At 37.1% G+C, this 22,871-nt stretch overlaps 1 protein-coding gene across 5 annotated transcripts in view; it reads right to left on the reverse strand.

Moving 5' to 3' along the window:
- wdfy3 (WD repeat and FYVE domain containing 3) overlaps window positions 1–22,871 on the reverse strand; it is a 99,952-nt gene that overhangs the window by 44,204 nt on the left and 32,877 nt on the right. For 4 of the 5 annotated variants that reach the window (XM_048188196.1, XM_048188194.1, XM_048188193.1 and 1 more), the window contains exons 5-15: window positions 22,516–22,677; window positions 22,220–22,412; window positions 19,209–19,395; window positions 18,711–18,877; window positions 14,700–15,167; window positions 14,295–14,393; window positions 9,861–10,054; window positions 8,615–9,072; window positions 5,995–6,078; window positions 3,931–4,102; window positions 948–1,162 (exon numbers count right to left, since the gene is read on the reverse strand). In XM_048188196.1, coding sequence (XP_048044153.1) covers window positions 948–1,162; window positions 3,931–4,102; window positions 5,995–6,078; window positions 8,615–9,072; window positions 9,861–10,054; window positions 14,295–14,393; window positions 14,700–15,167; window positions 18,711–18,877; window positions 19,209–19,395; window positions 22,220–22,412; window positions 22,516–22,677 — 2,399 coding nt within the window. The remainder of the gene's footprint in view (window positions 1–947; window positions 1,163–3,930; window positions 4,103–5,994; window positions 6,079–8,614; window positions 9,073–9,860; window positions 10,055–14,294; window positions 14,394–14,699; window positions 15,168–18,710; window positions 18,878–19,208; window positions 19,396–22,219; window positions 22,413–22,515; window positions 22,678–22,871) is intronic. The other variant, XM_048188197.1, reaches the window with a different exon arrangement.

Raw genomic sequence — 22,871 nt, forward strand, 5'->3', positions numbered from 1 at the left:
TGGAAAATACATAAAAACATTTCACAGAGACAGCAATAACCCATCACAACACATTAAGAAAACTAATCACAACAAATACGTTAAGGCAATGACTGTAAATGTTAAATAAATGCAATTAAAATATATAAAAAAAACAACAAAAATAATTTTAATTATTATTATTATTACTAATCATTATAAATAATAACAACAATACACATTAATCACTTAAGTAAATATTATTATGGTTATTATGATTATTATTATTATATCTATTTGCAGAAAGATTTTTCCAGAGCTGACTGTTGCTTGACATTTAAACCAAGATACAAGCCAGGGTTTGATTTCTCAAATGAGCTGGAGTGAACTGTGGTTTTGTTTTTTTATTTTGTAGTCTGCATCCTCCATCACGTTAGCCCAGTCATGCGGAAAATTGAAATCGCTAATCCGTTTGACTTGAAGAAGACCCATGGAGAGCTTTGAATAATATTAAGATGTGTCAAATTTGATCATTTTCCTTTTATGCAAACGTGCAGCTGTGATAAGATCAAATCAGAAAATCTGAATCATGCAAAGTGCAGACAGATTTTAACCGACTCATTTAGTCTTTGTATAAACATAAATCAGTTCATGTTGGAGGCCAATCGATAAAAGGCTGGGGGCAGAAACATGTTCCATTAAGATACTATTCATAAATATTCATCACTTATTCATCAATAAATATTGGCCTTGAGATGTACTGGACAAAGAGCTGGCTTTCCAGTCAACACTGTATCAGTTGTGTACTGTACTATATATGCTGTACTGTATTGTAGAGGCAGCAAGGAGGGCCTCAATGTCCTTAATATTATATTATATTATATTATATTATTCATTTTATTGATATAATACTACATATTTATATCTTTTCCAGTCTCTTTTGAAGAAAAATTCCATAATGAAAATCCTCTGAGCAAACTTAGACTCACCTGAGCACCATCGGCTGTAGGGCCTGGGAGGCTAGTCGCTCAAACATCCTCTGCAGAGGTGGGTGGAGTGGGTGATCTTCATCTCCCAAAGCGCAGCTACATCGCTGAAGCAAGCGCGAATGCAGACCTGCCTCACACAGGATCTGCTGGTTCCTCTCCGAATGCACCAACAGCTGCAGAATGTTAGCAACAGCTAGCTGCAGGTCCAGAGCATGCTGAGGAGCAAAGCAAGGGTGAAGGGAGCTTAGGACACTTAGTTCAGATAAACACTGAAGATCTGAAATGTAAAATTCACACTGCAGTGGTACAAGCCAAACATAGCATGCTATTGCTAGTCAAGTAGGTTCTGTGGACAATCCTCATCACAGCGACAACAAAAACATCAGTGTATCAGAGTCTCATTGCGAACCCTGCAATAGTGTCCAATATAGTGTCAATATATCATTGTTTTTATATCTTTAGATGAAATTTCTTATAGGCCTGATTTCAGAAGACACACCCCTTAAAAGGAATTTTCTGGGTTACATACAAATTCATTTATGCCATCAGCACGCCACATTTGCTATCGATTACCACAGAAGATAATTTAAATTTGAGCCAATGTGTTGCCTCACATTCTTCCATTGTAAGGACGCAACTCTCTAGTTACTCTCTGTACCTCAAGGGAGCAGCTTAAATTTGTTTCTCTGGTAATCATGGCAAACATGACAAAATCCTGTCGATAGAGCTTTAATGGGAACAAGCCTTTAAAGGATTAGTCCACTTTCAAATAAAATTTTCCTGATAATTTACTCACCCCCATGTCATCCAAGATGTTAATGTCTTTCTTTCGTCAGTCGAAAAGAAATTAAGGTTTTTGATGAAAATATTTCAGGATTATTCTCCTTTTAGTGGACTTCAATGGCCTCCAGATGGTTGAAGGTCAAAATGACAGTTTCAGTGCAGCTTCAAAGGGCTTTAAACGATGCCAGACGAGGAAAAAGGGTCTTGTCTAGCGAAACGATCGGTCATTTCTGAAAAAAATACAACTGTATATGCTTTATAAACACAAGTTATCGCCTTCCAAGTGTTTCCGCCAAAACACCACTTTCGTATTATTCAAAAAAGCTTACGCCGTATGTCCTACGCCTTCCCTATTCTACTTACGGAAAAAACAGAACTGGCACCGCGTTCGTTCCGTAAGTAGAATAGGGAAGGCGTAGGACATACGGCGTAAGCTTTGTTGAAGAATATGGAAAGCGGAAGCACGTGCAAGGCGATAATTTGCGTTTATAAAGCATATACAGTTTTATTTTTTTTCGAAAATGACCGATTGTTTCACTAGATAAGACCCTTATTCCTCGTCTGGTATCGTTTAAAGCCCTTTGAAGCTGCACTGAAACTGTCATTTTGACCTTCAACCGTTTGGAGGCCACTGAAGTCCACTATAAGGAGAATAATCCTGGAATGTTTTCATCAAAAATATTGATTTCTTTTCGACTGATGAAAAAAAGACATGAACATCTTGGATGACATGGGGGTGAGTAAATTATCAGGAAAATTTTATTTAAAAGTGGACTAATCCTTTAAATTTCACACAAAATCCCCAAAAGATGCTTTCATTCTCATAAAATCCTTACTGTAATAAAACTTACTGTAGGTGAAAAACAAAATCATGTTAAGGTAACAAATCTTTAAACTGAAGATGTGTTTTGGCTCTGTCTCAATACCTAAGAAGCACTATGTGGGAATTTAAAGTGTATAACATGGCTGCACATTGAGGCATCCTTTATTCCACATTATCACTAAAAATATTTTTGAAATAAGTCTCTTATGTTCACCAATGCTGCATTTATTTAATCAAAAATACAGTAAAAGCAGTAATATTGTGAAATATGATTACAATTTAAAATATCAGTTTTCTATGTTTGATATATTTTAAAATGTTATTTATTCCTGTGAGGGAAAGCTTAATTTATATCAGTCTTTACCCCAGCCTTCAGTGTCACATGATTCATTAGAAATCATTGATGCTCAAAACAGTTGCACTCCTTAATATTTTTTGTGGAATCCAAGATACATTTAAGGATTATTGAAAGATCAAAAAAATGAATAAAAAGAAGAGCATTTATTTAAAGGTCCCGTTCCTCGTGATCCCATGTTTCAAACTTTAGTTAGTGTGTAATGTTGTTGTTAGAGTATAAATAAAATCTGTAAAATTTTAAAGCTCAAAGTTCAATGCCAAGCGAGATATTTTATTTAACAGAAGTCGCCTACATCGAACGGCCAGTTTGGACTACATCCCTCTACTTCCTTCTTTAATGACGTCACTAAAACAGTTTTTTGACTAACCTCCGCCCACAGGAATACACAAGAGTTGCGTTTGTAGAGTGTGTTTGTCGCCATGTCGTCAAAACGCTGTTATTTTCATCCCGCAGTCCAATCACCGGGTCTGATTCCGGCTCAAATTGATAGTGTAAAATTAAAGACATGTTTACAATAATACTGAGCGCGTGCATCTCCACGTTATGGTAAGAGGCGTGACCTTTCCGGGCAAGGTTCGCTAAGCTGCTGTCGAATCACAACACAGTGTTATATATAACACATGTTATATTGCACACTATAAACACAATCAAAGCTTAAAAAAAACCACGAAAAACGGGACCTTTAAAAAAGAAATATTTTGTTTCATTATAAATGTCTTTATTAGCCACTTATTATCAATTTAATGCATCCTTACTGAATAAAAGTATTAATTTCTTTAAAAATAAATAAATAAATAAAAATCTTACTAAGCCTAAACTTTTGAGCTGTAGTGTATACAAACAATTTTGAGGTAGTGTTATAGATTCAGCAAAGTATATGACCATATTTTATGCTGACAAGCTCAGCGACACATTCTTATCTGTCCTAGCTACATGCCAACATTAAAATTTTGTGTTAGACATTCCCATGCAGACACCAAACAGTGTGTCAGCTCACTATGTCTACAAGCAGCTCATACCTCAGGCTGTGTGTCAGAAGAAACGGAGGGTAGGAGGTCAAGCATTGCCAGCACTGCTCCAGGGTGGATGACTACAGGGTCTGAAGAATGCTGGAACTGATTCCCCAAGTGCAGCTTTAGGTCCGTTATGGCTTTACTAGGAGCAGAGTTGGATGAGCCGTGGTAGCCATGTCTATTTGGAAAGATAAGATCACTTAATGGCTCTTCTTAGTCTCATTACTTAGTGTCAGTGTCTGAAAAGTATAATTCACTTACGCATTTTGGCTTGGCAGTTTTATTCAGATAAAAGTTTAAAAAACTGAAAAAGACAGCTTATTTTAAAGAAGGATTTTGTTGGTCATAGTTCACTTACTCTTAAATACAGCACTGAAATGCCATTTAAACAATATCAGCTTTGATATAATGTTACTTATGAATCATAACTCCCCACAGAGAACTTGAATAGCAAAATGACTGAAAAAAAAAGCTGTCAGCATGACTGGAGGAGGGGTAATTTTTGCAACTGCAAAGCTTTACGGGTAAGCAAAGTAGCTCAACACGGCAGATGAGATGGTGCAGAGGAAGATGAAAACATGGTCAAGGAGATGATCAAGGAAAGGAAAAGAGAGGAAAATTGCAGACGGCAATCACTCTGATCAGAGGGAGAAGACGAATAACAGTATCTAAAACAGATGTGATGCTCTAAGTTTCCTACGACAAGCAATTTGTCTGTTAACACTGAAAACAAAAATGTAGTCTGGCACAGAACAATGACAGAACATATTTTATGTTTAATGAACAGCTATAAGGAACAAGATTTTGAACCATGAACATTTCTGGGTGGGCAGGGCTACCATAAATAACATTTAGCTGATATAAAATTTTATCACTTGTCAAGTTGTCATATGGTGTCTGGTTAAAACACTTTGTAAGAACTGAAGGGATAGTTCACCCAAAACTGAAAAATCGGTTACGTCATTATTTTTATTGACATTTCCTAGTGATATCTGTTCAGATTAATGTATAATACTAATATTCTACACAATTTTTGGTCTAAATAAATTCAAAATAATGACACTATTATATTTAGGCATCACAACATTATAATGTACAATATACAGCTCTGCCAAAGATTACATTTAACAGCATTCTTACATTATTAGAGTTTTTAAAGATTTACTTAAGTGAGCATTAGATCCTGTTAATCAAAATGAAAATAGTGGAAGAACGCATGAATAATTCAACTATATTAAAAGATTTACAACACCATTCAAATGTTGACATTGTTATAGTGTAATTACACAAAAAAGTACAGAGTAATATTAATTAACTATATGTTTGATCAACGCTTCAAAAAATCCTTGCAAATAGACAACTTTGACGCTTTTCACTGATAGACGCCTGCTTTCAAATGCTCCTGTGTGTATCTGTGTAAGCACTTGGGGAAGAGCATCAAAGATGTCTATTTGCATTTTTGTTTTTGAAGCGTTGATCATTGTAGCCAATCACAGACATATCTGTTGAGTGAGTGAACACACTGGCCAATCAGAGGTCTTTAAGAATCCCCTCAACAGCGCTGGAATGGAATGCTGGTATCATCACATTTTTAAAATTTCAGTACCGAGTTGATACCGAAGAGTGGTACTTTTGACAACTCTAATCTTTCACAATATCACAGTTTTACTATATTTTTAATCAAATAAATGCAACCTCGGTGAGCTGAAGAGACTTTGGGGGAAAAAAGACTAACTTTTTTAATCATATACATATAACTTTTGAATGGTAGTGCACTTGTGTGCAATATTTCAAATGAAAAATCTCTAATATTGTCAGATTACCGATAAGGTACTAATATATCGTACATCGCTACAGTAAACGATGACGATAAAGACTGAATTTCAATTTGGGGTAATACTATCCCTTTAAAGGACAGAAACGAAATACCCAAGGAAGGTGTAAGAGAAAAGTGAACAAAGGAAGGAAGAGATAGGGAAACAGACTGGGGGAAAAAAGGGTCTGATCACTCAACAAGAAACAGAACAGAAAAAGAGAGGGAGAAAAGGAAGAGGTGGCAGAAAGCAGTACCTCTTCCTGGCGATTGCTGGCGTGCCCCAAGGAGAGGGCAGTGAGGTCTCGTGAGTCAAGCAGGGGGGCACCTGCTCTGCACGACTACAACAATTCAAAACACACGGACACACAGAGTCACGACCAAACAATCAACATAAAGACAGACCAGACGTTCACACAGCCATACAAACACAAACAGGAGGTCCAAACCACACACACCCAGCGTGTGCAGCCAGGCAATGCCAGAGGTTACGAGAGACAAAGAAATGAGAAAAAGCAAGAGAGGGAGGCAGTTAGTTCCTGTTGAATATACAGCTCAGGGCACAGCACATAGAACTACAGATCATGCAAATCTAACACAAACAAAAGCCCAAAGCACAGCTTCACGCAGATAGCATGTGAAGGCATCTGCATCTCTTTAGAAGGTCATGACTAATGACAAAGATACATTAATGGAAAGTACATTATGAGCAGATCAGGGATGTGCATGAGTAATCAACTAGTCAAGGTACTTGTTCTGCATCAACTACTCAAGTCATAAAACATTATTCAAACTACCCAAACTGTCCTTTGCCTCCAGTAGAAAAAAAAAAGGAAATACTTTACTGATGAATGCCCGATTGTTACATTTAAATATATTGGGTGGAACTCAGGATTCGTAATGTTGACATAATGAAAGGAAATGTGTTGCTTTTAAGTGCATCCAAGTGCCAACAGAACTGAATTTGATCTGTAAATTTGGTTCTTGTTAGAAAAGATTATCCTTCATTTTTATGGTGGAAAAAAAAATATGTGAAGAGAAACACTGTGCTGGCAGAGTGAATTAGGCTAAAGTGGTGACTTATGACTTATTTATTTATTTTTTTAAAATAAAAACACAACTTAAAAAAATTCATGGAAAAGATACAAATGCAATAGTCTTTTTAAGGCCAATTCAGACTGTACCGACAGACCAGTGTTAATTTCGTTAACAAATAAGTTGTCATTATTTTTTCACAGACGAAAACGAGACGACTAAATAAAAAACTGTTTTGAATGACAAAAACTATGATGAAAATCTATTGAGTTTTCATCAACGAATAAAAACGAGACGAAAATGTTAGAGAGGGACGATTTGGGAAGAGATCTAGTCAGTCTGTGTGGTAGATGTATACCTTTGAATTGTAACGTACTGATCTACCCGGCGGGAAATAAGTTGAAATACACTTGCTGCATGTCTCATAAAACATTCAAAAATGTAAACGTCTGGAAGAATATCAAGAATATCGAGAATATCGAATGTACATCAGTGCATTGGATCTAAGCATTTGGTCTTAAAGTGACAGCAGCCTAATAAACCTGCTGCCGTCTGTGCCCTTAATATTAATCAAACAACAAAAGAGAGAAAAATCACATTTCTCTTTAATAGCTTTAATAAGAATTAATTATATTTAATTTATACAAATAAATATGTCTGCTTGAAAGAATAATGTTATATGCAAGTTGTTAGAAAGAATGCATATATCAATTATTGAAAAGAAGACCAGGTTCTTCTTTAGGAGAAGTGGTTTTATTTCATTTTAAGATAAATGTTAATATGTCACAGTAATTAAATCTGTATTGCCTAAATCTGAGTAGCCTATATAATGGGTTTGGAAATTTTAGAGAAATTCCTAATTAATGCATTACAATTTAACTAAATCCATTTGATTTTAGTCAACTAAATCTACTGTGGATTTCATCGACTAAAATCTTATGATATTTAGTTGACTAAAACTAGACTATAACTAAAACAATTATTATGACTAAAATATGACAAACTAAATGGCATTTTAGTCAAAAGACTGATTAAAACGGACTAAAACTGACTAAAACTGACTAAAACAGACTAAAACAGACTAAAACAGACTAAAACAGACGCTGACCAATGTGGGCAATCAACAGATCATAGTACGTCACTTCTCAGAAATTCCACGACCTGACAAACGCTACAGAACGTGTTCAATCGATGAAAACAAGCGCTGACCAATGCCATCGCTCACAGGGGTATTACACTGATCCAGCAAAACCCGTCAAAGTGGTCGGCGTCTGTAGGTACAGTATGAATTGGCCTTTAAAATAGACATTTTTAATTAACCCGTTAATAACATGTTAATTACCCTGATGGCAGTAGTCTACTTTTAAAAGTGGTTTCTATCTAAGCTCTGGGTTAGCACAAATGTGTTTTTAATTTTTAATTAGATGTTTAATTTTTATCTTTTTTAAACTGGTTTGTTCATTTTGATTTTCAAATGTAGCTGTTCCAAGTGTTTTTATTAAACCTTTATGCTCATTTATTTAATATCGAAAAATAATTAGGGATGTAATCTATGTGAATAAAATATAAACTTCACAGACATGTAATATATTATATTTCAAATATTTAAATTGTTTTTAAACGAAACACTTAAAAGTATTTTTATGTGCAAAAAGTACTCGACTGAATCACTCAAAATGCCCATCCTCACTTAAGTCCTCTTAAAATTTCTCAACAAAAGTGAACTGCTCCCTTAAAAAGAGGGATTTCATTTTCTTTTTTCAGCCATGTTAATGATATCTCACCAAAAAAACATTGACCCTTTCTATCCATTAAGAAAAGACAACTTCCATTTATACACACCTGTCAAATGAGTCGGTGGCCATCTTGTACAGGTAGATGAAAAGCTTGCTGCAGTGCTTGAGTGTGGGGCACACGTTTTCTGCAGGTATGATCTCATCCTCCAGTAACCGCTGGAATGGTTGGGCATTTGAAGGGAAGACTGTTGCTGGACCAACTTTTTTAGCATCAGAAAAACATCCCAAAAGTCGCACTGCATCGGCCAGCTTCTCGTATTGGATCTCAGTGCGAAAGAAGTGCGAGTTGGCAGGTTCATAACGCATGGCTGCTGTTAAAGTGCAGAATACGGTGTGTAGAAGTTCGAAGACTTTGTTCTGGTTGACCTTCTCCCAGCCGATGACAGGTGGAGAACAGAGGGAACGCTCCATGGCAACCAACAGGGAGGTCACGTACACAAAGCCGCCCACCTTGCGGAAGACGGTGCGTGTACGGTGGCTCTCGCGCAGCACAGCCAGCAAAGCCTAACGGGAAACAACACAGTTGTTGACAAGAAATTATATTTTATTCAGAAAGGATGCATTAAATTTATTAAAAGAGACAAATGTTTGTAACATTACAAATGTACTTACTATTTTGAGTAAATGCTGATCTTTTAAACTTTCTATTCATAAAAAAAACTGAAAAAATGCACCATGGTTTTCACAACTGTTTAACACTAAATTGAGTGTCAAATAAGAACATTACAATGATTTCTGAAAGATCACGTGACTCTAAAGACTGGAGCTTTCTTACTAATGGCTGCTTTCATTTCAGACACATTCTAAAATATATTACAACAGAAAAGTTTTTAAAGAAATATTTCACAATATTACTATTTTTACTGTATTTTTGCAGACTTGGTGAGACAATACATTAAAAGTGCATTTTACGCAAATATGGTGGTTAAACTTAAAAAAAAAAATAAATAAATAAAAAGTAATTTAAGTGAAGACCGTGTGTTAGATTTATTAATATAGGGAAAATGTAAATATATGCAAACTAATATATGCTCCATATATATTATTATTTATTATTATATTATATAACATATAATATCAATGCACCTAAATTGTATTTACCAAACTGAAACATTTTGATCAGTAGGTCTCCATCTGACCATTTCAGTTGTTCAATAAAATTTTGGAACATTAATTTCATTAATGTGTGGATATTTTTTTTCTACATTTGCTCCATTGTCACCTGCACCTGTAACCAACTTAGGCTGGATGTGCACACTTATTTTCTTCTCAGAGTTATGAATGTGCCTCACCCGCAGAATGTCAGTTTTGAGCTGTAGTTCCGTTGACGGTGCGGAGTGCATAAGGCCGAGCAGAGTGCCCATGTCATCATCTCCAGATGGCGACAGCACCAGCTGCTGAATGATCATCAAAGCGTGCTCACGACACTGACGATACTTCACAATGTTGTGCACGCACCTTGCTCCGCCAAACTCACGGAACAAACCTGAGAGATTGAGATTGTATTGTTAAAAATTCATCCGAGTATCATATAAGCTTGGAGACAAACAATTTTGGGTTCCAGGTTCAACTTTATAGCTTGGCAAGTTCTTCAATGTATTGTTTATGTAAATATTAGACACATCAAGACTGAGCTGTGGTGAGACTTAGGAATGACTGATAACCTCAGTGGCAGTGCCATATTTGGAATTACTCACTTTAGTCATTTTCTGCAACAAAACCATTTTGATTGGCTACCAATGAATAAAGCATGAGCACATCTGTGAGAGCGAGCATTCTGAGACTATCAGCAGCCATGAAACAGAAGAGAAATAATTACAGAGCTGAAGTTAAGAGCGTTTCTCAACAAGAGACCTGACTCAGCACCGAGAGTGAGACTACTTCAGGGCCTGAGAGCATGAAAATGAATTTTAACTCGTCCCTCAGTACATAAAAAAAAGGAAAAACTGGAGTACAATAACACGATTATGATAAAACCCTAAGAGGTTCACTGGAAAGTTTTAAAACGAGCAATGTCAATGTCGTATTTCTGTTCGAGACCCCATGAAAGCAAAAACTGACATTTTTGGCTTTGGGTCCTTGTCTATAATCTTTGAGTCTGGTGTACTGCTAAACATTTATAAAAAATTACCTAGCAGATTTTTCACATTTAAAAATGTAGCCTTTTTCTTCTGACAAAATGTAAAAAAAAAAAAAAAATCCTAAATCCTGCAGTAGACAAATTTTTGTCCAATCAAATTCACTCAAGATTGAAAATGACTCTCCCCCTAATACCACCAGCAGATGAAGAGGAAGTAGCAAATGATGGTTTACAGCTGTAATGGAGCTAAAGCCTAATGACCATTTTAAAGGTGCCCTAGAATCAAAAATTGAATTTACCTCGGCATAGTTAAATAACAAGAGTTCAGTACATGGAAATGACATACAGTGAGTCTCAAACACCATTGTTTCCTCCTTCTTATATAAATCTTATTTGTTTAAAAGACCTCCGAAGAACAGGCAAATCTCTACATAACACCAACTGTTACGTAACAGTCGGGGTGTACGCCCCCAATATTTGCATATACCAGCTCATGTTCAAGCATTAGATCTGGATGTGCACAGCTGAATCATCAGACTAGGTAAGCAAGCAAGGACAATAGCGAAAAATAGCAGATGGGGCAATAATAACTGACATGATCCATGATATTTTTAGTGATATTTGTAAATTGTCTTTCTAAATGTTTCGTTAACATGTTGCTAATGTACTGTTAAATGTGGTTAAAGTTACCATCGTTTCTTACTGTATTCACGGAGACAAGACTGTCGTTATTTTCATTTTTTAAACACTTGCAGTCTGTATAATTCATAAACACAACTTCATTATTTATAAATCTCTCCAAAAGTGTGTAATGTTAGCTTTAGCCACGAAGCATAGCCTCAAACTCATTCAGAATCAAATGTAAACATCCAAATAAATACCATACTTACGCGATTAGACATGCTGCATGACGAACACTTTGTAAAGATCCATTTTGAGGGTTATATTAGCTGTGTGAACTTTGTTTATGCTGTTTAAGGCAAGCGCGAGCTCCGGGGGCGGAGAGCACGAGAATTTAAAGGGGCCGCAGTCTAAATCGGCGCATATTTAATGATGCCCCAAAATAGGCAGTTAAAAAAATGAATAAAAAAAAAAGAATCGATGGGGTATTTTGAGCTGAAACTTCACAGACACATTCAGGGGACACCTTAGACTTATATTACATCTTTTAAAAAGACGTTCTACGGCACCTTTAAAGGGAAAAAGGCGATCTGTCTTTTTTTTTTTTTTTTTTTTTTTTTGGTGGGGGGAATTTGGAAGCTTATTTCCTTAAAGTCCCCCTGTGGTAAAAATCAAGTTTTTAATGTTGTTTATATGCCCATGTGGTGTTTTTAATATGCTTTAAGACAAACCATGTACAAATTCATGTCAACACCATTGCAGAGTATTTTCTCTTTAAAACTGCATGTCATGTCAACGTGCCGGTAGGCTTTTTAGCATATCATTAACTATGACAGATCTGAAGCAGTGGAGTCTCAAGAAAAGGTCATCCTGGTATATTTTTCTGATGATATGACAAATCAGGTATATTTAGCAATATAGCGGGTGCAGGGCTTGACATTAACTTTTTTGCTCACCAGCAACTGTGGCTAGTGGTTTTACTAAGTTACTAGCCACTCATCATTTTCACTGGCCACAATTTTGCTGTTGAGAAATTACATTTTATGATTAAAGTTGACTTTGGCATGCTTAAATTTCTTGATTTTGAGTCATTTTACTTGATTTACAAGATTTAAAACCCTTACAAACTTTCAAATGCAGATTGCCCACCCAAATCAAGACTACATTGTATATAAGCATAATGAGAAATTTTATAAGTTTTTTTTAAGGCTATAAAAAAGAACAAAGAAGCAAATTACAAATACTAAATTTAAAAATATATATATCTTTTCAGATACATTAGGTTTATTTAACATGTATACATTTATTTAACATCTTTTGTTGTTTGATTAACATTAATGACAGACAGGTATTTAATTCGGCTGCTGAATGCATGGACTTTTACCCACTTGTTTGCGTCCACTTAAGCCATAACCGAGATACTCCACGCAATGGACATTTTGACATCTGTGTGTGCGTGTATTTGACTATTCAGGTGCAAGGAGAACTGATCGCGTGCAAAAGAGAGAGAGAGAGCGCACGCAAGAGAGCGCTTCTGTTGTGTGTCATTCAGTGCGATTCCGCCTATCCCGCCTTCACTAACAGCAAGTTAATCGATAAAGAATTGTGATTAAATTGTAATTTTGTGATGCGACGAGCTTGGCTACCTTTGATTAGGCTGTAGTCTGAAATTATATTCAACCTGCCAAAGTGGCTAGTGGGAGTGGCTGTCTTAAGGCCAGAACACACCACACCGACAAACCAGTGGCGACGAAAGCAGACTGCGGGGTTGGCTCACGTCGGCAGCGTCTGTGTCCAAAGTTGCCCTGACACACCAAACCAACGCTAGACAGCCGACAGCCAAGTAGCACGTCTGTTCTGCGCCTGCGCAAGATGAAATGCCTTTCCGTACCAGCAGGTGGCAGTATCTGAACAGCCAATCAGAATGATCAGATGGCCCGACGGACCGACAAGCTCCGACGGCGAATCAACATTTCGAATCGGCCAAAAAAAAAAAAGCCAACGAGGACCAACTTAACCCGACGGTGCAGAACAACGACGGCCGACGAAGAAAAACTGCCCGACGGCCGACCGTCGGCTTGGTGTGTTCCTGCCTTTACCCGCCACAGCTGAAATCTACCCGCGTTTGGCGGGTGTTAATGTCAAGCCCTGAGCGGGTGTATGATGTATATTACGATGTTATGGTGAATATGCCTTACTCCACTTACACACTTGAAGGTGTTCAAAGTTATTCTCAGGATACTGATGTTTAGAAGGCAGCTGTCTGACTCTCAAAAGGGAACATGGTTTGTGTAACATGAGCAACACATTATTAGCTGTTTGATAACATCAAAAAAGCAAAAGGCTAATCATATTAATTACTTTTATTTTACCATTGTGCAGTGTTTACCTCTGTAAGTTGACCAAGTGGATCTCTGAACTTGCGAGTGAGTGGAGGCGGGGCTAATTAGCATATTAATAGATCCGCATATACTAAATAAAGCAAGGGTATAGAGTTACATTCAATCTATTTTAAGACAAAAAAATTTTTTTACATGAAAACTTTTAAATATGTCTTTTTGGTGATCAAAGATGAGTTTTAATATTATTGGGATAAAATTATTAACTAGAGGGGGACTTTAAAACTGTGAAGTACTTGCATGAATTATACAAAAATTGTACAAAATTCTCTTTATGAGGACTTCCTTCCTTTCTGCGTAAATCTGCAGAGCTTTCTTGAAAGATTCAGTGCGGCCCTGATTATGAACAAAGGTAGCTAAAGAGGAAGATACATGAAACCAGAACTACTGAGTTAGTTTAAATCCAAGCCTACTGCTCACCATTTCCTCTTTCTAAACCCAGCAAAACTTGGGAGCCCAATTACATTCCCCTCTCTACTCTCCAAACGTTTGCTGTCTCTCTCTAAACCTACTTATCACAAAGTCAGAAAGGCCAAAAATGTAACTGTAAAACAAGAAAAAAGGAGGAATCAAAGTAAATCCTACCCAGAGATCCCGCTCAAAGAAAAATCTGTGCGCACATTTACCTGCATTGGTGTTTGAGCCTTGCAAGAGTACTGTAAGTGTCTCCATGACAAGCCAGGCTAGCTGCTTTTGCTCTTCAGCCACATTGTTCTTGGCATCACCTGACCACAGTGAGAGGGAGCAATAAGCAAACAATGTAAATAAAACCATTATGAGCAGTGTTATTATTAACTAAAACCAAAACTGAAACTTCTAAAAAGTTTTTCCATTAACTGAAATAAAATAAAATAAAATATAAATATTACACAAAAAACTTATTTCTGATTTTTATTGAAGTTGTTGCTCTGGCAGTGGCAATTGACTAAAAATAAAAGTTCTAAAGTACTAAAATTACTAAAACTAAAAAAAAATTGTGTATGTGTGTGTGTTTTTTGTAATTATTTAAATGTAGTTTACAAAAATGTTACCCTGCTCATCCTGGGCTTGCGTTGGCTCTTTTAACAGCGCTGCATATTTGTGGAGCAAGTTAACTAGCACTTCCAGCAGTCCAACTTCACGGAAGACATCACTGAAGACGGGATGGTGGCGCCCAAGCTTGAGAAGAGTACGAGTGGCTGTGATGCTGCATCCATAAGAAGTGCTCGACTTTAAGAGCACGCTAACACTAAAAAGCTCTTTGCATGGTACGTAATTGAGCCCGAAGACAACAAACTCCAGCAGCTCAAAGTACTTGGACTGCACCTCCGGTAGCTTTGTTACTCGCTCTGCAAACTGTGACAGCGCATGCTGCGCCTCTAAGATGAAATAGTTGGCGTAGTCGGCGGCGTAGATATTGGCGATGGCTTCAAGGATCATACGTGCTAATCGACCGCTCTTGGCCTTCAAGAAGGCATTCTGAAGCACAGAAAAAGCATGGATGTTCCTGACCGTGTGGCCTGAAAAGAAAAATCAAACTCTTAAGTAAACTGTTCATGGACAATGAAAAAAAATGACATTTTGAAACTATTCAAAATGATTCCTGTTGTGTTCCATAGAAGTAAAAAAAAAGTCATTCAAGTTTGGAACAACATGATGGAGAGCGAATAACAAAAGTTTGTATTATTAGTTTAACACCACATAATCCTAATCACAGTATGAAATTGTAGAAACAGTGACCTTTGGTCGACTCTTGTATAGCTAGTAACACAACCTCACATATATTCATTTCCTCTTAATCTGTGTGCAGAAGTCTATATTCATGCTAACTTCCAAATAATTCTGTTGTAACAAGATGTCAGTAAAACGTAGTAGCGCATTTCACTCATAACTGAATAGCAGTGTTGTAGTCAAGACCAGCTCATTCAAGTCCGAGACTGAGACCAGAAGGGGGTCAAGTTCAAGTCAATACCAAGACCATGTAAATAGTGTTTTGGACTCAGACTCGAGGGCGAAGATCAAAAGTTCTTGGACTCAGATTCGAAGGTCTTGGTGAACTCTGTCTTGACTTGGCCTCAACCCTATTCTGGTCTCGGTCTTGCCTCGAATAAGCTGGTCTTGACTACAACACTGCTGAATATCCTCCAAAAGTGAATATGAGGTCTTCAACAGATGTCCTTGCTTCATGTTCCTGGAATATCTCTTAGGACAAAATTCATTACTTACATTTATTACTTCATTTGGTCTTTCTGAAGTCATACTCTTTAACTAAGCTTCAAGAAAAACATACCGCATGCAATATTAACTAAGAACACCTAACCATCACATGATTACAGGGCAACGCAAGTCAATTCTTCAACCCTGCAACCCTTAAAAACAAATTCTTGTGCATTCAACCTTTATGAACTCCCACTGCAATAAGCGCTAATGCTGGCAGCATGAAAATGACACGCCACAAAGTAGGGAATAAACAGTCTTTGTGATTGGCTTGTTGGAAAAGAGGAAGTCTTGATGTGACTGGGTGCATAAACAACATTATCTGGTGCCATTATTTTAATTACAGCATTTAAATGGCTCTTGGCGAGGCATAAGACAAGCCAAACAAATAACCTAACCAGATTACACAGTAGGTGCCTGCCGTTTGCCTCCTTCTGACCAATTAATGCCATTTACAGCCAGTGAACACTAATGTTTTAATTCTCCCTCGGAAACCGCAGGCCCTTCTTCTCCCTGTGTGACTAAACGAGTAATCTAGCTGATGAAGGGAGGCAGGACGTTAATATGAAAATGCAGAGAGGAAGAATACTGCTAATCTCTCACTCAGTGGTTCAGACAGCCATTCATTAACAGCTTGGTTAATTCATACTGCAAGTACTTAAAGGGTTAGTTCACCCAAAAATAAAAATTCTGTAATTAATCACTCACCCTCATGTCGTTCCAAACCCGTAAGAGTTTTGTTCATCTTCGGAATGCAAATTAAGATCTTTTGATGAAATCTGAGAGCTTTCTGAGAGAGAAATCTGAGTGGTTTAGTCCAAATTATCTGAAGAGACTTGATTGCTTCCGGAAGCTCAAACGTGTTGTGTAACCAATGAGGTTCGTTCTTGTGTAGCACGTTTGTGCTTCCGGAAGAGGTTTGTTCTTGCATGTCATTCAGGTTCGTTTGAGCTTCTGCTTATGCTCCCTGATCAATGTTTATATGAGAGTAAAAGCCTAAAATTAAATATGTTCATCATTAAAAAACGATCCGATCTCTTCAAAAAATTTGGACTAAACCACTCAATTCATATAGATTAGTTGGTAACACTTTACTTGAAGGGGTGTGCATAAGACTGACATGACACCTTCATAATCTTGACATGACACGTGTCATGAATATGAAGGAGGTTTTATGCATGTTTATGACAACTGTCATTAAATGTCATTCGCTCAATTATGTCATTTTTAATGCAAAGATGACATTGTTTGAGATGTCTTTGTTACGACAACTTGACATAAACCAACACATCATAACCTGTCAGTGTCTTTGTCATGACAACTTGACATTAGCAAAACATCATAACCTGTCATAAACATGACATAGCAGATTAATTATCAAACTTAAGAAAAAAACTACTTAGCTTTATGGGTTAACATTACATTACATTATTTTGGTAACACTTCAGTATAGGGAACACATATATAAACGATATATACATATACATATATAACTATGACTTTTCCCTCAATAAACTCTTAATTTACTGCTTATTATAGTTAATTGTTAGGTTTAGGTATTGGGTAGGATTAAGAATGTAGAATAAGGTCATGCAGAATAAGGCATTAATATGTGCTTTATAAGTACTAATAAATAGCCAATATTTTAGCCATATGAATGCTAATAGTAATAAGCAACTAGTTAAAAGACCCTAAAATAAAGTGTTACCATTATTTTATAACAGTGTCATCTTTTTTACGAAATTTGAAATTGTCTATTATCTGACCTTATGTTGGAGGAAACTTAAAAAAAAAAAAAAAAAAAAAAAAAACATGAAATGAAAAATAGTAATGACACCGTTATAAAATTATTTGTCAGAGTTTTGTCACTTAATGACATTTTAATGACAAGTTCAATTTGTACCACTGTACTTGAGCTCAAGATACATATTTATGACACTATTATATTGGCCTCATGACAGCCAATGTCAAAACCAACCACATGACAGTTTAATGTAATGTTAACCCATTAAGCTAAATGATGTCAAGTTGTCATGACAAAGACACTGACAGGTTATGATGTATTGGTTTATGTCAAGTTGTCATAACTCGGACATCTCAAACAATGTCATCTTCGCATTAAAAATGACATAATTGAGCGAATGACACTTAATGACAGTTGTCATAAACATTCATAAAACCTTCTTCATATTCATGACATGTGTCATGTCATGATTATGAAGGTGTCATGTCAGTCTTATGCACACCCCTTCAAGTAAAGTGTTACCGATTAGTTTATGATCTCTTTATGAACTTTTTGAAGCGTCCAAGTTGCAATGGCTGTCTATGGAGGGACAGAAAGCTCAACAGGAGTCTTACAGGTTTGGATTGTCATGATGGTGAGTAATTAATGACAGAATTTTCATTTTTGGGTTAACTAACCCTTTAAAAAGGTTTAAGCGTCATGCCCATAATTTTTTTTAAATTAAAATAAAATAAAATAAAATATTTTTTAGAGAATCACAGTACTAAAAAGTGCATTATAGATGAAGTTGTCATTTGAAATTCTTTGTTGGTTAGAATAAAAATCCTCAATTGCAAGCAAGAAAAGAAACTCAGCTGATGCAAAAATTTGAATGATTGCAAATATACAAGCACACTAAATCTCTAAAGTATTTTACTAATGCAGGCCACTTAAGCCTCAACATTGCAAACTTGCCATCTGAATCCTGTAAAGACCTCAATTTCACAATGTTTCCTGGCCGAAGTTCAACATACCCCGGAATTTCACATCACCAACTTTCACACCCAGCTGTGCTGTGACACAAGTTAAGAGTCAAGTGTATGTCATTTTACGGAGGGCTGACCTTTCCCAGAAGGTTGTGGAACCACAAAACCTGGAAGCAGGAAGGGTGCTCCGGTGGTGAGACCAGCTGGCTTCAGCTCACTGACACCATACGTGGTCAGAGCAGTCACCAGGTTCACCAGGTCCTTTAGAGCATCTTTGGATTCATCCTCTTTGGCCTGCTCCAACCTAAGAGGTACATCAAGTGTATCAGAGAATATCTCTACTCAATCATATCATATCAAATAAATGAAGCCTTGGTGATCATAAAAAAACTTTTCAAAAACAAAAAAAATCTTAACAACCCAAACTTTTTGATCAGTTTTGTTTTGACAACAAAATATTGATATATTTGGTAAGGAGGCATGCAATAAAAGGGATAATGTATAGTCATCTGATCATTACTGCACAATAACCATCTTCCTGTCCAGGTTTATCTTTAGACAATGACCACACATTATCTTTCACATATAAAACCCTGAAGATTTAAATGTGCAATAAATTATTAAAAATCAGTCACCTGATCATAAGATCTATGAGGAAGGTGTAGCCCTGACACATGCGGAAGTCATCCAGCAGTATTTGAGAGACATCACTCGAGTCCTTCAAGAAACAGGAGAGCCCAGCAAACATCTCCACAATCTCCAGCGGAGAGAGGTCATCTGACTGCTGCATGTTCTGGATGCACGTCGACAAGCACTCTTTCTCTGCAAGAACAAAAAGTGTCATGTTGACTGCAAATTTCTGAGCACTTTTTTGCAAGTAAAACAATAAATGCCTAAAAACAACACATCTGCATTCTCATACTTTAAAGTAAGGCTGTGAGATTAATAGTAATTGATTTTTAGATTCCAATGATTAGGAAAACAAGATAATCAACAATAATTGTGCTGCTGCCACATTTAGCAGTGCGCTTTCATTCCTTCCTAAGCCAAACTTAACATCCAAATCAGCTGAATAAGTGAGTGTTGTAAAATGCAGTCTACTGTAGCTAAACTGTCTGAAACACGTCATTAAAACACATCAATCCCTGAAAGAGACCCTGTTCCCCAGGTGGCTTTCTCTGTGTGCGCTCTGAGACGGAGTGGAACACACATAAGCAAAGTATACTGTGGGCTTCAGATATGCGCCTAAACAGTCAAATAGCCTACACACAAAAATGCCATTATTATCCTAGTATTATGCCATTATTATCCAACGTATTATCCTCATAATTATCCTCATAAACACAGTCGGTTATGTCTTAAGTAAATGTACTGTAAACAGTCGAGAAAGAAAACAGTATAACAGTGTATTGGATTCGTGCATTCGGTCTTAAAGTGACAGCAGCCCAATATTACTCCTTAAGTCTGTCATTAATGTTAATCGAACAACAAAAGACAAAGATAACATCACTCACTGCTCTTGAATTAATAACTTGAATTAATAGCTATAATAAGATTAATCAGTATTTAAATGTATACAGTGAAGACTATGCCGTCTTATTTTACGTTTGATTACTTTACTCAATTTCTGTTGTAGGCAGTTACTTATCTGAATACTACTGTTAGTAGGCCTACATCTTCCTGAAAAACTACTGAAAAAGTACTGTTTATTTAATTTGTACTTTTGGCTCTGTTTACACCTGATATCAAAGGTGCTCTAAGCGATCCTGGGTTGAGTAACTTCCTGTTGACGTTCAAAGTGTTGTCAAACAAAACAGAGGCTAGCTAGACCCTCCCTCCTCTTCCTCCTCCCCCTCCCCTCCGTGCTTCCTGAAACAGTCATGAACACGCATTTAAAATCATTCTTGTCGGTTATTGGCTGGAGCATGTTTATTATGTTTCGTGGTCCAGGCTGCACCTGGTAGTTTTTGTTGCCGTTTTTGGATCTTGTGGCGACTACAGAGACCGTGTTTTTTTACAGTGTGTTCAGGGGACAGGCAGCTAGCGCATAGTGAGGAGATGTTTGCTGTATGTGACAAAAAATGTTTTGGCCTAAAAACGTGTGACATCGCTTAGAGCACCTTTAAGAAGCATTTTGTCGAATGGATCACAAATGGACGATGCTAAATACAGGTGTAATCAGGGTCTAAAATGTTTTGAGCTTGTCCACTTTTGACGACTTCCAGAGATAGTCGAAAACACATTGGACTGGATTGCATTCATAATTTAGACGCTCATGTGGACGAATAAGTTTGAACAACAGACTGTAAAAAAAGATGCACCTTTATCTCTTCCACTGTAGAAACGTGAAGCCAGCCAATGCCCCAAGATGGCGCTGACATTTTGCGCTAATTACACTGTTCGGAGCCCAAGTCTGTGCAGTAGACAGAAGAAATCGCAAGCAACTGAACTTTTTAAGTAGCCTGACTGCTCCAATTTTGATATCTGCTGAATGTAGTACAACTGAAGGCTTGTTAAAATAAGGTAAACACAACTACTAAGCACAGTCATACCCCCAAAAAAGCCCGTTGGTGCCTCCATGACTACTTCACTCAAAGAAGCTGTCAATCACAGCTGTCAATCATAACGCCAAACCCCCGTTTTATAGCATCAAATAACTAAAACCAAACTTATTTTAAAAAATGAAAAAAGGCAGAAACCATATTTGGAAAAAAAATTATTAGAAGTATAATTTGATTGTTTAGTTTGGCTCACATTCCATTTTGTTTACATAGAGAGGGCGGGGTTTACGACCTATACTGCGACCAGCCACCTGGGGGCGACTGAAATGTGTTGGCTTCACTTTTCAGGAAGTGTACGGCACTCACGATTTGAACAACCACAAAAGACCACCGACTCTACGCCTTCTGACTTAAACATTATGGGAAGCACGCTAGCCAGACGGTATTTAAACTTTGTCGGCTGAAGACCCAAGTTTGGTTTGAAAAAACGACCCAAGCACAATGGTCTCTCACAATTCCTGATTTCTAAACACTGTACAATGTAAACAATGTAAATTGCGTGAGCTTATTTCGTTCATTAGATCGAAAGATCTGAAAAAGCCTATGCATTGTTCTTATTGTATTGCTGACTGTTTACTTGTCTTCTGTAACTGTTTTGAGGACCTTTTACTTAGCTACATTAGTTAGTATTAGTGTTAAAGTAGCCTATGGATAATAGTGTATCATGAAATAAGACTTGAAACATATCGCTCACCAGTAATCGTGATTTCAATATTGACCAAAATAATCGTGATTAGGATTTTTGCCATAATCGAGCAGCCCTACTTTAAAGGTGACTTAAACCATGGGCAGAAATCTGAGTGCTTCTCCATTAATTGCAAAGCAATTGCAGACAAGAGTGCTTTTACTGTTAGTGTTTTTAGAGGTCAATGTCTGGTGGTTGCAGCACCAGACATTGACCTCTAAAAACACTAACAGTAAAAGCACAATAGTAACAATTAAATGGTTATGTAAGGTTAAAATGTTACTAGGGTTCATAAGATGCAAGCTGCAAAACATTCTCAGTATTATGCATCCATGCACAGCAACAGCAGAGAACCACAGTGAAAGCAGTAGGAAGTCAAATCATCATCATTTCAACTAACCGTGGATGTACTTGACGACATTGACGCTGAGGCCGTGTCGGGAGATGGTGGTGAGCACCTCTCCTGCGCTCTTCCTCCAGGGTAGGTTGTGGGGGGGACACCAGGAGGTGATGGCACTGAAGAGCAGCTGTAGATCATCCTTCTGGGCCAGCTCCTCTGCCGGAGACACGAAACTGCACAGCTTCACTAAGATCTGAGCAGAGCAAACCCACAACCAGGAGAGAAAGTCAGAGTGTCAGTGTGTGTCTTTTATGGGTATTTTGTGGAGACAATGCTGTTCCTAAAGACGGACAGACCTGGACAAAGACTTTCTGTAGAAGAGCTCTGCGATCCGCCAGAGGAAGCTCAGTCTGGGTGGCGGCAGGAACCTCGGGCATGTGGGGCAGGTCAAAAAACAAATATAGGCATTTGACCAGTGTCGAGGGCACCGACATGGTGGTCATACAGTCCACAGTTTTCTGCAGAAGCAGAGAAGGGGAGAGATTCAAATTCAGATGATGAGCAGATCGTGTTTTTATTTCTCCATTCAAGCACTGACTAACCTAGTGAAAAAAACATACTAAAAATACATTTAATACTCCAAATAAAGTTTAATTATTATTTTATGTAAGTAAGTCTTAAGTGATGTGTCATTAAATATGTAAATATATTT

This window comes from Megalobrama amblycephala, linkage group LG4 (assembly GCF_018812025.1).
Source record: "Megalobrama amblycephala isolate DHTTF-2021 linkage group LG4, ASM1881202v1, whole genome shotgun sequence".
In the NCBI taxonomy this organism is placed as follows: Eukaryota; Metazoa; Chordata; class Actinopteri; order Cypriniformes; family Xenocyprididae; genus Megalobrama; species Megalobrama amblycephala.